This window comes from Coregonus lavaretus (assembly GCF_964263955.1).
Source record: "Coregonus lavaretus genome assembly, contig: HAP1_SCAFFOLD_467, whole genome shotgun sequence".
NCBI lineage: Eukaryota > Metazoa > Chordata > Actinopteri > Salmoniformes > Salmonidae > Coregonus > Coregonus lavaretus.
Window position 1 is genome coordinate 252,278 of NW_028166388.1, and position 15,668 is coordinate 267,945.

At 44.5% G+C, this 15,668-nt stretch overlaps 1 protein-coding gene across 1 annotated transcript in view; it reads left to right on the top strand.

Moving 5' to 3' along the window:
• Window positions 1-15,668, top strand: part of LOC311114787 (talin-2-like) — a 116,326-nt gene that overhangs the window by 46,420 nt on the left and 54,238 nt on the right. Inside the window, exons 3-6 of the mRNA XM_084190025.1 lie at window positions 13,328-13,495; window positions 13,714-13,811; window positions 14,363-14,492; window positions 14,713-14,865. Coding sequence (XP_084046151.1) covers window positions 13,360-13,495; window positions 13,714-13,811; window positions 14,363-14,492; window positions 14,713-14,865 — 517 coding nt within the window. The 5' untranslated portion in view covers window positions 13,328-13,359. The remainder of the gene's footprint in view (window positions 1-13,327; window positions 13,496-13,713; window positions 13,812-14,362; window positions 14,493-14,712; window positions 14,866-15,668) is intronic.

Below are 15,668 nucleotides of genomic sequence, written 5' to 3' on the forward strand. Positions count from 1 at the left end.
TTCTTAATTTCTTTCATTTCACTTTTTGGTTTGTTTTGTGTTGCTAGGCGTTACTGCACTGTTGGAGCTAGAAACACAAGCATTTCGCTGCACCTGCGATAACATCTGCAAATCTGTGTACGCAACCAATAAACATTGATTTGATTTTGAAAAAATACAGGTTAAGACCATGCAGAGCGTTCGAAAATAAACACATTAATTGGACGCTGTTGCTGATTTTACAGGTTTGACATTGAAAATGGTGGTCCTCTGTAGCTCAGCTGGTAGAGCACGGCGCTTGTAACGCCAAGGTAGTGGGTTCGATCCCCGGGACCACCCATACACAAAAATGTATGCACGCATGACTGTAAGTCGCTTTGGATAAAAGCGTCTGCTAAATGGCATATTATTATTATTATTATTATTATTATTATATTATTATTATTATAAAATGCGACCAGCGGTCGCGAAATCATGTTATAAAGTGGTTGTAGATCATTTGAAAAACGTTTAAATGAATAGTATGACAGTAAAACAGTTATGATATGTGTTTGCTGAGTAGTTAGCTGATATTTACTTAATTTTTGTATTTATTTTTTATGGCAAACTTTCTTTACTGCTACCATTCACTACGTAATTTTTCTTCCACCGCTGGTCCAATGAATTTATTTACACTATATATACAAAAGTATGTGGACACCCCTTCAAATGAGTGGATTCGGCTATTTCAGCCACACTGGTTGCTGACAGGTGTATAAAATCGAGCACACAGCCATGCAATCTCCATAGACAAACATTGGCAGTAGAATGGCCTTACTGAAGAGCTCAGTGACTTTCAACGTGGCACAGTCATAGGATTCCGCCTTTCCAGCAAGTCAGTTCATCAAATTTCTGCTCTGCTAGAGCTGCCCCGGTCAACTGTAAGTGCTGTTATTGTGAAGTGGAAACATCTAGGAGCAACAACTGCTCAGCCGCGAGGTGGTAGGTCACACAAGCTCACAGAACGGGACCGCCGAGTGCTGAAGCGCGTAAAAATAGTCTGTCCTCTGTTGCAACATTCACTACAGAGTTTCAAACTGCCTCTGGAAGCAACATCAGCACAAGAACTGTTTGTCGGGAGCTTCATGAAATGGGTTTCCATGGCCGAGCAGCCGCACACAAGCCTAAGATCACCATGCGCAATGCCAAGCGTCGGCTGAGGAGGTGTAAAGCTTGCTGCCATTGGACTCTGGAGCAGTGGCAGTCCGACGGACTAATCTGGGTTTGGCGGATGCCAGGAGAACTCTACCTGCCCCAATGCATAGTGCCAACTGTAAAGTTTGGTGGAGGAGGAATAATGGTCTGAGGCTGTTTTTCATGGTTCGGTCTAGGCGCCTTAGTTCCAGTGAAGGGAAATCTTAACGCTACAGCATACAATGACATAAAGACAATTCTGTGCTTCCAACTTTGTGGCAACAGTTTGGGGAAGGCCCTATCCTGTTTAAGCATGATAATGCCCCGTGCACAAAGCGAGGTCCATACAGAAATGGTTTGTCGAGATTTGTGTGGAAGAACTTGACTGGCCTGCACAGAGCCCTGACCTCAACCCCATTGAACACCTTAAGGATGAATTGGAACACTGACTGCGAGCCAGGCCTAATCACCCAACATCGGTGCCCGACCTCACTAATGCTCTTGTGGCTGGAAGCAAGTCTCCGCAGCAATGTTCCAACATCAAGTGGAAAGCCTTCCCAGAAGAGTGGAGGCTGTTATAGCAGCAAAGGGGGGGACCAACTCCATATTAATGCCTGTGATTTTGGAATGAGATGCTCGACGAACAGGTGTCCACATACTTTTGGTAATGTGTATTTTTGAACGCTTCTGCATGGAATTATTACGATATCTTAACCTTTATCGTCAACCTTGCCAGGGTTGAGCCTATACTTTTGATTGTGTGTTCTCTTGCCAAGAAGATCAATTGAGTGTTGCAGTGTAGAGCCCCTTTAAGCACTTTTTAAGAGCCCTTAATGGTATTTGTAGTGAGAACAATGCCCGACTGAGATGGATCAGGACGGTTAAGGAGGCTCATTTCAAGGCTGACCAGACAGAGTGAGCCGTGTGATGTGAAGTGGAGAGGTTAAGCTACTGCCAAGACTATCCTCTCTGGGAGTAAGGACAGGAGGTTCACTCTTTTTCCCCCGGTGGTCCACTGGCTGGACCTTTTTGAAGGCAGATGTTTATTTTTAGAGAGAATTTATGGCACTACCAGCAACATGAAACAACATGAAAACCTACTCAATTTAATAACAATGAATCTATCCAACAGTGTTGGACTGTAGCAGACTGTTAGTTGGTTGTTGGTTATTTGTGACTTGGTCATTTAACCACCTACAAAAAACCACCGCAATTCATAAAATACCAGTTGTTGGAAAATGGTAAGAGACAAGGGCAAGTGTTGTGGGACTGTAGCTAACGGCTATGAGCCATTGTGTGTTGAAGAGGTGTACATGATGTGGTTAGGCTATTAATTTTTTCCTAAAAGAGCTAAATTACATGCTCGATAAATAAGTGATGTCATGCTGTTGACAGGTTACATTTTTCATAGGGGTGCAAGGAACTGAAGTGTTTGCCGGAGTGTCCCTTCTTTCATTATTCTTCTCTAGTATTAATCCAATGAAACTGTTCAAATCAGTAAGGAAAAGTCAATAGCTCTATACATTTTACAAGGGAATGTAGTTATGAATTCATGTGGATTTAACTGTCAGAAGGTTCAGTGAACTGTATTTATGGTCTGAGTATTGCTCTGAAGTGAAACCATGGGCATTATGCCCGATGAGGAATCTGGGGGGCTGTGTAGCTGCAGGCCTCTGCCTCACACAGTCATGGTCACACCGTCACGCTCTCACACACACACACCGACAGCTGTCTTCTTGCTAGTGGTTTTCAATTCACTGGTAAGGCTGGGGCTGTTGGCTGGGTCTGGGTGAGAGGCCACTAGGCCAATGCCCTAGCTGCGGCAGTCGTTTGTCACCTTCCAGGCACTCACATGCCATCGGGGCCATTGTGCATTCCACAGGGCATCACAGTCAACTCGTATAGCCTGGGCAGAAACCCAGTGGCCTGTACCTGCACCTGTCAGGACTGGGAAGCAGGCCAAGCAGAGAGAAGTCTTCCAGAACTGGAGCTGAAGCCTTTCGGAACTGGAATGTGTCCCGTGTGTTCTCACTCCAGCTAGCAGCTGGAATCATGAGTAGGAGGATTATGTGTACCTATCTAGTACATGACAGTGTTGTTTCCCATCTTTTTAGGATAACAGCCATGCTGCTGTGTTACTGATGGGACTGTCCCACATGGTGAAAGGACTTGAGGGACAGAATGTAGCCTGTAGAATGTAGCCTATAGAATATTGTATTGTAAGTCATAGGAAATGTGGGCTGAAACTGAAAAGAGAGAAAATATGTAGGCTGTGTAATGCATTGAAAGTAATGTATTGGATAGTGTATACACAGTTCTCTATATGGATAACATGTACAGTGCCTTTAAAGTATTCACACACCCTTTTTCATATTTTGTTGTTACAACCTGAATATAAAATGGATTAAATAGAGATTTGTTTTGTCACTGGCCTACACACAATACCCCATAATGTCAAAGTGGAATTAAGTTTTTAGAAATTTGACTTGTTGACATGCTCTTCTCCTACCAACTGAATTGAATTAAAATGAAAAGCTGAAATGTCTTTAGTCAATAAGTATTCAACCCCTTTGTTATGGCAATCCTAAATAAGTTCAGGAGTAAAAATGTGCTTAACAAGTCACTCTGTGTACAATAATGGTGTTTAGCATGATTTCTTAATGACTACCTCATCTCTGTACCCAACACATACAATTATCTGTAAGGTCCTCAGTCGAGCAGTGAATTTCAAACACCAATTCAACCACAAATACCAGTGAGGTTTTCAAATGCCTGGCAAAGAAGGGTAGATGGGTTGGTAGATGGGTAACAATAAAATAAAAGTAGACATTGAATATCCCTTTGAGCATGCTGAAGTTATTAATTACACTTTGGATGGTGTATCAATACACCCAGTCACTATAAAGACACAGGCGGCCTTCCTAACTCAGTTTCCGGAGAGGAAGGAAACCGCTCAAGGATTTCACTATGAGGCCAATGGTCACTTTTAAAACAGTTACAGAGTTTAATGGCTGTGACAGGAGAACTGAGGATGGATTGTAGTAACTCCATAATACTAACCTAATTGACAGAGTGAAAAGAAGGAAGCCTGTACAGAATACAAATATTACAAAACATGCGTCCTGTTTGCAACAAGGCACTAAAATAATGTGGCAAAGCAATTAGCTTCTTGTCCTGAATACAAAGTGTTATGTTTGGGGCAAATACAACACATTACTGAGTACCACTCCATATTTTCAAGCATAGTGGTGGCTGCATTATGTTATGGGTATGCTTGTAATTGTTAAGGACTGGGGAGTTTTTCAGGATAAAAAAAATAAACTGTCACGATCGTCTACGAGAGAGGACCAATGCGCAGCGTTGAAGGTGAACATAATATATATTTATTAACTGATCACACGATCAAAACAATAACCAACGATGCGTGACGTCTAAGGTTACAACACGAACAAACCTTAACGGAACAAGAAACCACAACACAAAGTGAAAAGACCGATAGTTAAATATGGCTCCCAATCAGAGACAACCAGCTGACACTCGTTGCCTCTGATTGGGAGTCACTCAGGCCCACATAGATATACAAACATAGACTTACATACCCTGGCTCAACATAACATAGTCCCCAGAGCCAGGGCGTGACAGTATCCCCCCCCAAAGGCGCGGACTCCGACCGCGCCAAACAACCACAACAGGGGAGGGACCGGGTGGGCACTCCGCCTCGGCGGCGGATCCGGCTCCGGACATGACCCAGGCACGGGTTGTGCTGGACTGACGACGCGCACCCCTGGCTTGGTGCGTGGAGGAGGAACGGGCCTTACCAGGCTGACAACGCACACCGTAGGCTTGGTGCGTGGAGCAGGGACAGGCCGGGCTGACGAAGCACACCACTGACTTGGTGCGGGGAGCAGGAACGGGCCGGACCGGGCTGACGAAGCGCACCCCTGACTTGGTGCGGGGAGCTTGGATGGGCCGAACTGGGCTGGCGACGCGCACCACAGACTTGGTGCGGAGAGCAGGAACGGGCCGGACAGGGCTGACGAAACGCACCACAGACTTGGTGCGGAGAGCAGGCACGGGCCGTGCCGGACTGACGACGCACCCCACTGGCTTGGTGCGGGGAGCTTGGATGGGCCGGACTGGGCTGGCGACGCGCACCACAGACTTGGTGCGGAGAGCAGGAACGGGCCGGGCTGGGCTGTCGACGCACACCGTAGGCTTGGTGCGTGGAGTAGGAACGGGCCGAACCGGGCTGACGATGCGCACCCCTGACTTGGTGCGGGGAGCAGGAATAGACCGGACCGTACTGGGGACACACACCACTGGCCCTACACCGGGATCTGGAACGGGCCGGACCGGACTGGCAACACACGCCAGTACCTCTCGCCGTGCCTCTACATCCTCCATCCCCTCTTCGACCAGTGGCCCCCGTAACCTGGCGGCCTCCTCTGGCAACCCACTGGACTGCTCTATCGCGGCCTCCTGCTGGTCCGACGTCGTGAGCCCCCCCCTAAAAAATTTCTGGGAGTCTCTCTTCCCCGTGGGCCAGGCCTCGATAATTCTCGCCCACCTCTCGCTCCTCTGCTTCCAATCTCCGTCATTCAGCTCCTCATTCGGCTTGACCCAGTCGAAGCTCTGCCTCCAAGTCCACCTACTCTGCTCCTCACTAGGCTGCTTGGTCCAGTTCTGGTGGTTTCTTCTGTCACGATCGTCTACGAGAGAGGACCAATGCGCAGCGTTGAAGGTGAACATAATATATATTTATTAACTGATCACACGATCAAAACAATAACCAACGATGCGTGACGTCTAAGGTTACAACACGAACAAACCTTAACGGAACAAGAAACCACAACACAAAGTGAAAAGACCGATAGTTAAATATGGCTCCCAATCAGAGACAACCAGCTGACACTCGTTGCCTCTGATTGGGAGTCACTCAGGCCCACATAGATATACAAACATAGACTTACATACCCTGGCTCAACATAACATAGTCCCCAGAGCCAGGGCGTGACATAAACGGAATAGCGCTAAGCACAGGCAAAATCCTAGAGGAAAACCTGGTTCAGTCTGCTTTCCACCAGACACCTGGGAGATGAATTCACCTTTCAGCAGGACAATAACCTAAAACACAAGGCCAAATCTACACTGGAGTTGCTTACCAAGAAGACGGTGAATGTTCCTGAGTGGCCGAGTTACAGTTTTGACCTAAATCTACTTGAAAATCTATGGCAAGACCTAAAAAAGGGTTGTCTAGCAATGATCAACAACCAATTTGACAGAGCTTGAAGAATAATGGGCAAATGTTGCATAATCCATGTGTGGAAAGCTCTTAGAGACTTACCCAGAAAGACTCACAGCTGTAATGGCTGCCAAAGGTGCTTCTACAAAGTATTGACTCAGGGGTGTGAATACTTATGTAAATGAGAGATTTCTGTTTCATGGTCAATAAATGTGCTAACATTTCTAAACTTGTTTTCACTTTGTCATTGTGGGTAGATGGGTGAGAAAAAAACATTTATTTAATCCATTTTGAATTCAGGCTGTAACATAACAAAATGTGGAATAAGTCGAGGTGTATGAATACTTTCTGAAGGCACTGTATTTCAGCCGTCTTTGATGGAATTTTAAGTGAACCTACAGCATTGTAACGACTACATCCCACCTACACTCTTGTCTACAGAACAGACTGGTAGTACTATTCTTTTGTGAGATCTTCCTGTAGGGAAGTCAGTGGCCACATTTTTGCAAAAGCAGTCGTTCTTGAGCGTCTCAGGAATTCCTCTGTCTGGAGGAGTCTCCCAGGTTGCATCCCAAATGCACCCTATTCCCTATTTAGTGCACTACTTTTGACCAGAGCCCTATATCCCCAGGTCAAAGGTAGTGCACTACATAGGGAATAGGGTGCTATTTGGGATGTTTCCCAACGCAAGATGTGTGTTCCAGGGAGATTGATGTGTGCTGTATGGAGATGATGTTTATGCTTAGGCAGCGAGGCAGGCTTCACAAACACCCACCCAGAACCATATTGTGGTCTGTATAATGAGTCACTTCTGAATTTTGCTAATCTAGTGCTTTAGCTCCTGGTGCCTCCAGTTAACATGGAGCTGTAGTGGAGTGTGAACCAGAAGAGGTGTGTGTGTGTGTGTGACTGTTTAGTTATCGACAGTGTTTACACTGCATGTTTCAGGAGGTCCACGGGGCAGCGATTGCAAATGCTGCTGTCATGTCTGCTCTGCCTCAACCCTTCGTTGAGTGACCGGTTCAGGAGCTGAGATTCATGCCTGATGCCTTTTACTTCCTGTCGTTGCTGTCCTTTTAAAAAGCTTTCACAACCTCCTTATGACTGCGGGGAAACAGTAGTCAAAGCTGGTGGAACAGAACACGAAAACATTACTGTTCTCTTTCCCCAAAAAACCCCTCAGAAGGAATTTTACCAGACATGACTAGTAAACAGACTACCTGTATGCAGGACTATATCATACAACTCAGTTATCACATCTTAGTGGACTCCCTCTTCCTGTTTCCCTGCATTGTAGCTGGGTTTGATCATGTTCCTCCTGCATAATCCTCCAACTGTTGTGGGTGGAGAGTTGTGTGGGTGAGTGACCTCATGGTGCTGTATAGGGCTTTGGTCTTGGAGAGAATGTGTCATTCAGTATCTGCAGGGTATATTTTACTCACTCACTGCTCCAAGCTGACTGCCTTGCCTTTTGATGTGGTTCTACTGCCTCCACTGAAAGAGGAGAATCTACTTATCAATCTGGGACTGTTGCAGTTTGTGGGTACATTGTATGACTGTGTGTAGTCATTCCCCCTCTCTCTTTTTGTTTTGATAATGTCAGGGCAAAGATTACTACAAGCAGTTTGTGTAACTGTGGCAACCCATGACTGAACGGACATGTTGGAGAGGTGGGCTGTCAGTAGCTATCAGGTCGCAGGTAGGAGCGACTAGAGGTAGATGCCAAGTATTTATTTAGGACCAGGAGAGGCTAATCCTAGATATGTGCCTGTGGGCAACCTTGACTACACGGAGCGTCCAGAGACAGTGGGTTGAGAAGATGTGGGAGGCTGTAACAGATAGTTGATAGATGAGGCAGGAGATGGCCTCTGTCTTGGTCCTTCTCTAGTTACCCTCCAACAGGTCTGTCTGGGGTCAGAGGCTCCTCTCCTCTCTGGGTGAAACCTTACCTCTGTGTTTAATGCTGCTGCCTACTGACAGACCACCTGACCCCAACTCACACACATGGAATGCAGTGTGTAGCCCACTGTGTGTGTATTTGTTGATGGAGGGAATCCAGATGCCGTGCTAATGAGATACATGTGAAGCTGATAAATCACCAAGGAAACCAGGCAGCAGGAACACCACATGCAGCAGGAACATGCAGCAGGAACATGCAGCAGGAACAGTCACCACACACCACCTAACTTCTGCAACAGTGTGTGTTTTTGTCTTTTGATTGTACATAGTAGGTTTGCATGTGTGGTACCCATGCACTGAAGCACTGGCGTACTGTCTCTCTATCGCACCTAGAGCCCTGGTCCTCACACACTGAGCACCCTTTGGTGTTTCTTAGGACTTTTAATACACAATTCTGTACACAAGCACAAGAAGGGCTGTGTCCACACACTCCATCAAACTAACATGGCCCACCCTGTTTAGTCTGAGAAGCTCATGTGTGTTTCTGTAATCATTCATGTGGAGTCTGGCTGCATGGAGAAGATGGTCTGACATCACTAAGCTATTGTTCACAGGCGCTCTGTGTAAAATGGATGTATCATAATCCGCTACATGCTCCGGGAATACATTAGAACCTTAGCCTCAGTTTATCAAGAAGATATTTAGGAAGCCTGCTGCGTCTCTCACTGTTAGCTTCACACCAGATGTGCTCTCTGAGTAGTTTTTTTTACCACTTCTTTCTCCCCAAACAAATCCATCTAACTTGCAGTAGGCCAATTTGAGTTCATCATGGTTGAATGTAGAATTGGCCATGGGGGTTAGATTTCTGCAAAATGAAACCTGATCAAATCTGAGGTAGATGTGATTCTATTCCAACCTTCATTGTGTTAACCCGAGGACATGTGCTATTGTGCTGTTATAGAGCCAGCCCGAGATTATATGATGAAGCTGTATTGTATTGTATTGGTGGACACACAGACAGACACACACATACACACACACACACAGTATTGTATTTGCGACCACATTGATGTGTTCTGTCCGTGTATTGAATGCCCATCCCAGTGGCCTTCCAGTGTTGTAGTCTCCTATTGTATTAGAGACCATGTTACAGTAACCAGGCCTGGGGATTCCCAGCAGGACTAGGCTTATCTATTGAACTACATGGTCTCTTTCTCTCGCTATGTACTCTATCCTCCTTTCCCTCCATATTTCTCTTTCTCGCTCTCTCTCTCTCTCTCTCTCTCTCTCTCTCTCTCTCTCTCTCTCTCTCTCTCCATGCTCTATCCCCTTTTCTCTTTCTCTGTTCATCCCTCTCTCACGCCTGCTAAATGAGGTGGGTCACATTTCACCTTGGGTTGTTTTCCTTACAATGTTTTGTTGTTGACCATGAGTAGGCTTATATGCTTCAGCTACTATTCTGCTTTCAGATATTCATAAGCCTACAGATATTATTCTCAACTATGGTCATGCTGATGCCTATGGGTTGGTGATGAGGAATAAACGTATCCTTTATTAGACATTGAGATGTATGATAAATGTGAATCAGGTGTGTGAGTCTCTTTCTGTCCTCGCTCCTCTCCTTGTCAGACAGCGCTTGGCTGGAGGTGACCTTGGTAGCGCGGAGCAGGCAGAGGTCCTTGCCTGTGTACTCGTCTCTGCCTGCCTGGCTTGGCTGGCTGCAGCCCTTATTGACTGGTGTTAATTGAATGGATGTGGTCTGGAGGACAGGACAGGAAAAATGACATGTGGATATATAGGGGTGACGTCACAGTAGCAGGGAGTCAGACATGGAAATGGGGTCATCTGGAAGCCAAGGGCTGAGCCTGCTCACAAACAACCATAAAAACACCCCATTTACTTACCTACTGTAAACCTAATCATCTGAACATTATCATAAAAAACGATGCCATTATTCTACTTTATAATTTCACTGTACATGTCCATTGTACTTTCCATATCCCTTTCTCCCACAGTGGGATTGTTTGCAGTGTACTGGAAGGTGTTTCAAAATCTTACTAGATCTCAGCAAATCCTTCCTCGTCTGAGTGAGGGAATAGGAAGGATAGCAGGCTGGTGTGGTCATCCATGTTTGATAGCAGGGGATCCTCTCGTTAGCCTGCCGCAGTCGTCTCATGCCAAGCTTATTCTTATGTCAAAATATTTTTATTTATTATTGCAATAATAAAGACTTACTTGTCTAAATGATGAGTGACGGTTGGTTGTTACTAAGAACATTATTGGTGACAAGCTCAAAATTAAATTTATTTGAAACCACAACAATCGTTTTTTAGCAGCGAAATAAAATGAATGTCAGTTCTCCAGTTTGATGCCAGTCATTTCATTTTTTAAGGCTCCCTCTGGCAGCCTAATAAAGAGATATAGATGTTTCAGTTTATTGCTAATTTCTGTCAACATGGATTGGGGGGGGACTGTGGATGATCTTCATTTGTTAAGAAGGGGGAGGAGTTAAGTATGTGTAAATACTGTCAGTGATTCTATTTAAACTGACCTGTCGAATACCTACGCAGTATTCAAATTATGAACTAGGATAAATATAGATTACATAACTATTATAATAACCATAACCTTTATGCTATTATGCCTCAATACCTACTAACCACCTTGACAATACATACTGCCAATACCATAATAATGCATAGATTATCTCAAACCAAACTAGTATGCCTCAAATTAGATTCTTCTAGACAAGTGGGAAACCACAGTCTTTCATTTTTGGCATTTTGACAAACATTCATATTCACCTCTGAACTTGAACACATCTCACAGAGGAGAAAGATTCTCTGGGTCCCCATGAGTGTCCGTGTGCAGGGGTACGAAGGCCTAAGGGATGCAGACGAGGTCAGTGTAAGGGGGTAACGGGCATTAACTGGCCATGTCCGAATACCCATACTTGTTTAATAGTATGCGACATTTCGAAAATCAAGTATACTTTAAATGCCCGGATGTCATACTCATTTCAGCTTTGACAACCACTGATCATTTACATATGGGGATGCGCTACCGAAATCAACGAATAGTGGGGAAACAACGTAATCGTGCATGACGCATTCTCTATGCGAGAAAGGAATGTTTTATAATATGAGGATTTTCGAAATATCAAGTGTGGTTTAAATGCCAGTACGTTATACTCATTTTGGCTCTTCATATAGTAGAATTCGATGCACACTTTTCCATAATGCATTGTAAGAGATGGGCTGCGAGTGATAGGCCCTAGTTCTCTTCAAGTAGCCAAACAACAAAACTAGGCTACTTTATTGGGAAGATGCCAAATAGCAAAGCTTCTGCAGTGGTGTTCGAATGTAGGATAAGTGATCATTTTGAGAACAAATACCACGAGTATTGTATCGTAGGCTACATCTTTGAAAACAAATACATATATTTTTCTTATTATACCAAATGTGGATTTCTGTTTTCTCATTGAAAAGTGTTTCTTGTTTTCTTGGCCTTCGTCAGAGCTTTTAAACTAAATACTAAACCATCTTTTGATTTCTGAGTTTCAGGAATGTGGCTGAGTTTATTGAGTCATGTTAATCAGGCCTTTTGATTTGAACATATGCATTGTTTTAGTTTTGTAAGCTAGGCTACCTATTTAATTTATGGATCAAGCATTAGCAATCATTCTGATCTCATTCCCGATGATTAGTGCTTTAGTTTATTATGTTGCTGTCCAGCGGTTCTGAATTTGCGATCCACCCGACTGTCCACGTTTTTCTGTGCAATAGCCTTTTTATAACAGCCATTTGAAAAGTTTTGGTGTGTGTACTAGGCTAATTGATTTAATTTATATATGTTACAGCACTTTGGTTTCACTAATAAAAATGTTGAAATGGCACAAATGATCTGTTTCTGTCTTCAGACCTTTTTAAATAGGATAGATGGGCTATATGGGCTACAGTATAGGTTGAATGTGATAGTCTGCCTATAACCAGCCTGAGTAGGCCTATAACTCCATTCCTATTCCAGTTTAGAGAAATGTATTTAAATTAGAATTAAGCTATTATCAGGCTGGTTAATGCGATACATGTCTGTTGAATTTGGAAAAATCCACCCGCACTAGGCCCCGCCCCACCCCGCCCCACCTACTCAGCCAGTCATAATGCATACTTTTTACAAAACCGGTACATGCTAAAAAGGATGCGACGATGAGTACATAGTATGTAGTTTAAGTACGCTAGTATGGGTATTTGGACACGGCCTCGGTGCACTTCCACCATGGCCTTGCTAACCTCTGACCCGTCAGCACAGAGCCTTGTGTCCCTGGAGGACCAGGAGAAGTGTTCTGTTTGACAGGTTAACCTCAAGGCCAAGGCTCCACTCTCCTTCTCTGAACAGAGGTGCTTTTATATCTGTGAGATTCTCTGTATTGGGAATGGCAGGTAGATAGTTCTATAGATCGTTGGAGAGTGATTTCCTAACTTGAGCAGGTTGTTCTGGTCAATCCGGGAGGTTGTACATGAGGTAGGCAATCCTCCCCTTACTCTGTGTCTAGATATATAGACTGTTGATTACAGACTTGAACCCTCTGAGTGTGTATCAACCAGGTGCAGTTACTTCTCCTTGTCAGACACAGAGTAATATGCAGGATATGTTCTTTCAGTCGTCTCTGAGTGGCACATGGCTTATTTCTGTCTGTCTGGGTTACAGATAAATTGAGTTTCAGGTTGTCTGAGTGGCTTCCCGGTCTGCCTGCTCAGTGACAGACAGACCGACGGCGGTGTTCTTCTCACATTGTTTAAATCCAGACACAGACATCACTTCAGTTTTGATCCCCTTCGTTTTTCCTAGACAACAGATGGACTGTATTTGAAAACTTGTGAATTTGTCATAGGCTCTAACTCACAAGAATGAATTCTGTGAAGTATTACTAATGCAGTGCGGTGTTGTCACACCTGTCTTAGCTTCATGGAAAATAACTAAGTAGATGTATTTTCTTTGTTCTCATATACTGAGCTCACCCTCCATTCTCCCCAGGTGTAGACGCACCCCCCACACCGCCCGCCAAGATGGTGGCCCTGTCGCTGAAGATCTGCATCCGCCAGTGCAACCTGGTGAAGACCATGCAGTTTGAGCCGTCCACAGCCGTCTACGACGCCTGCAGAATCATCAGAGAGAGGGTCCCCGAGGCCCAGATCGGACAAGGTACAGTCACAACACACAGACATACAGGTGAAAGCAAGGACACCACATGGCTTTCACCTGTCCAGTCATGTCTTAGCACTGATTACCTCAAGGAAGGGAGGATGCACTTTAGAAGAATTCGAATGGTACCTGCCTCTCAAAACCACTTGAAATAAGTGCTTAGAAATGCATAATTCATCCTAATGCTAATGGACACTTCTATTCCTGTTGTCTTCCAGCCTCAGACTACGGTCTGTTCCTTTCTGATGAGGATCCCAGGAAAGGCATCTGGCTGCAGTCAGGAAGAACTCTGGATTATTACATGCTGCGGAACGGGGTAAAAACCTACCTAAAGCATACCTACAGTAACCCCTAGTGATCTGACCAGTCTTATACTGTAGCGAGGGTTCTATACTGTAGCGAGGGTTCTATACTGTAAATGGGGTTCTTTGTAGTTGTTGCCATGGAGAGAGTATGTAAAGTATGAGATGTATGGTGCTGGTGAAAAATGTTGACAGATCACATACTGTAACACACACACGCCACACACTGACACTACTCTTGATTGAAGTCTGTCCGAAAAGATCACACACACCAAACATGTGTTCATAGGATGTGTTTTCCATTGGTGTTTTCTCTCTAAACAAGTGCTGTGTGTTTAAAGCAGGATGAAGTGCCAGGCCTGTTGGAATGACAGAGTATGTAGTTCAGAGGCAAACCATTTTCATATTGCTGTGTGTGAGAAATGAGAGAGTTGTGAGGAAGGAATAGGCAACCGTTAAATTAGATCCCTCTCTCCTTCGTCTGGCTAAATGTTTGATCACTCGCTCTCCTTTTCGCCACATTCACAGTTTCTTTTGCTCTCTCTTTCTCTTCTCTCTCTCTCAGGATATCCTTGAATACAAGAAGAAACAGAGACCATTGAAGATCAAAATGCTGGATGGGGCTGTGAAAACCATCATGGTGGACGACTCCAAAACCGTGGGAGAGCTGCTAGTGACGATATGCAGTAGAATAGGTGAGTGGTCCATTATTTGTAAAAACACCTATCATAGGAAAGCTAGTGGGTTGAGGTTGTCTCAAAGTGATGATGTGCAGTAAAATGTGAGTCTGCTTCCTTTTTACTACACTTAATTCACCTTAACAATTAACCTGGATTACATGATTTGTTTTAACACCTGTCATATGAGAGCCAGTGGTTTGAGGTTGTGTCTGAAAGCGTTTCCCTGTGATTTCAGGCATCACCAACTACGAGGAGTACTCTCTGATCCAGGAGGTGATGGAGGAGAAGAAGGAGGATGGGACGGGCACCCTGAAGAAAGACAGGACTCTGCTCCGAGACGAGAGGAAGATGGAGAAACTCAAAGCCAAGCTTCACACAGACGACGACCGTGAGTTTAGGCCATAGGGTCTCAGTTGAGGCTAAACGTCTCTACATTAACTTTTTAGTCATTTAGCAGAAGCTCTTATCCAGAGCGACTTACAGGAGCAATTGGGGTTAAGTGCCTTGCTCAAGGGCACATCAACATAATTTTCACCTATTTGGCTTGGGGATTCAAACCAGCGACCTTTCGGTTACTGGCCAATGCTCTTAACCACTAGGCTACCTGCCATCTCTACAAATGGCCAATTTAATTTCCCTCAACGTTATTTTTTGATCATTCAACCAAGTTGATAATTTGAGGAAAATGAGCCAAATATGTTTTGAATAAAGTTAGCAGTAGCAGGATTATTTAGTTGTTAGCTAACTTGCATCTGCTATCCTTGAACATATTGCTCTGTCGTCTGTTCTGAAAATACATTTTGATACATCTGCGTGTTTCATAAGAGTTTGGACAGAAGCAGCAACATTGCCGATTTATTGATTTGACAGCCATTTGTGGTTAAGGCATTATTTTAATAGAGATTTGAGTTGGATACTGTATCGCACATCAAATAGTATTTTCCTCCTTTTTCCTGAGCAGAAGTGTCCATTTCCCATCTGCTGATCTGTCTTGGCCTGCTGTGATGTGTTCAGTCACACAGGCCATGGACAGGGCAGCTCCTCTCCAGCCTCTAGATATTGGCACATCCATCAAACTGATGGGCAGCTTAACACCACTATTGACATTATCACTACCCCCCTTCAGGGGAACACTGACGCCAACATGGATTTGGGTTTAGTGTTTTACAAAATATTGAGTTAACCCTTGGG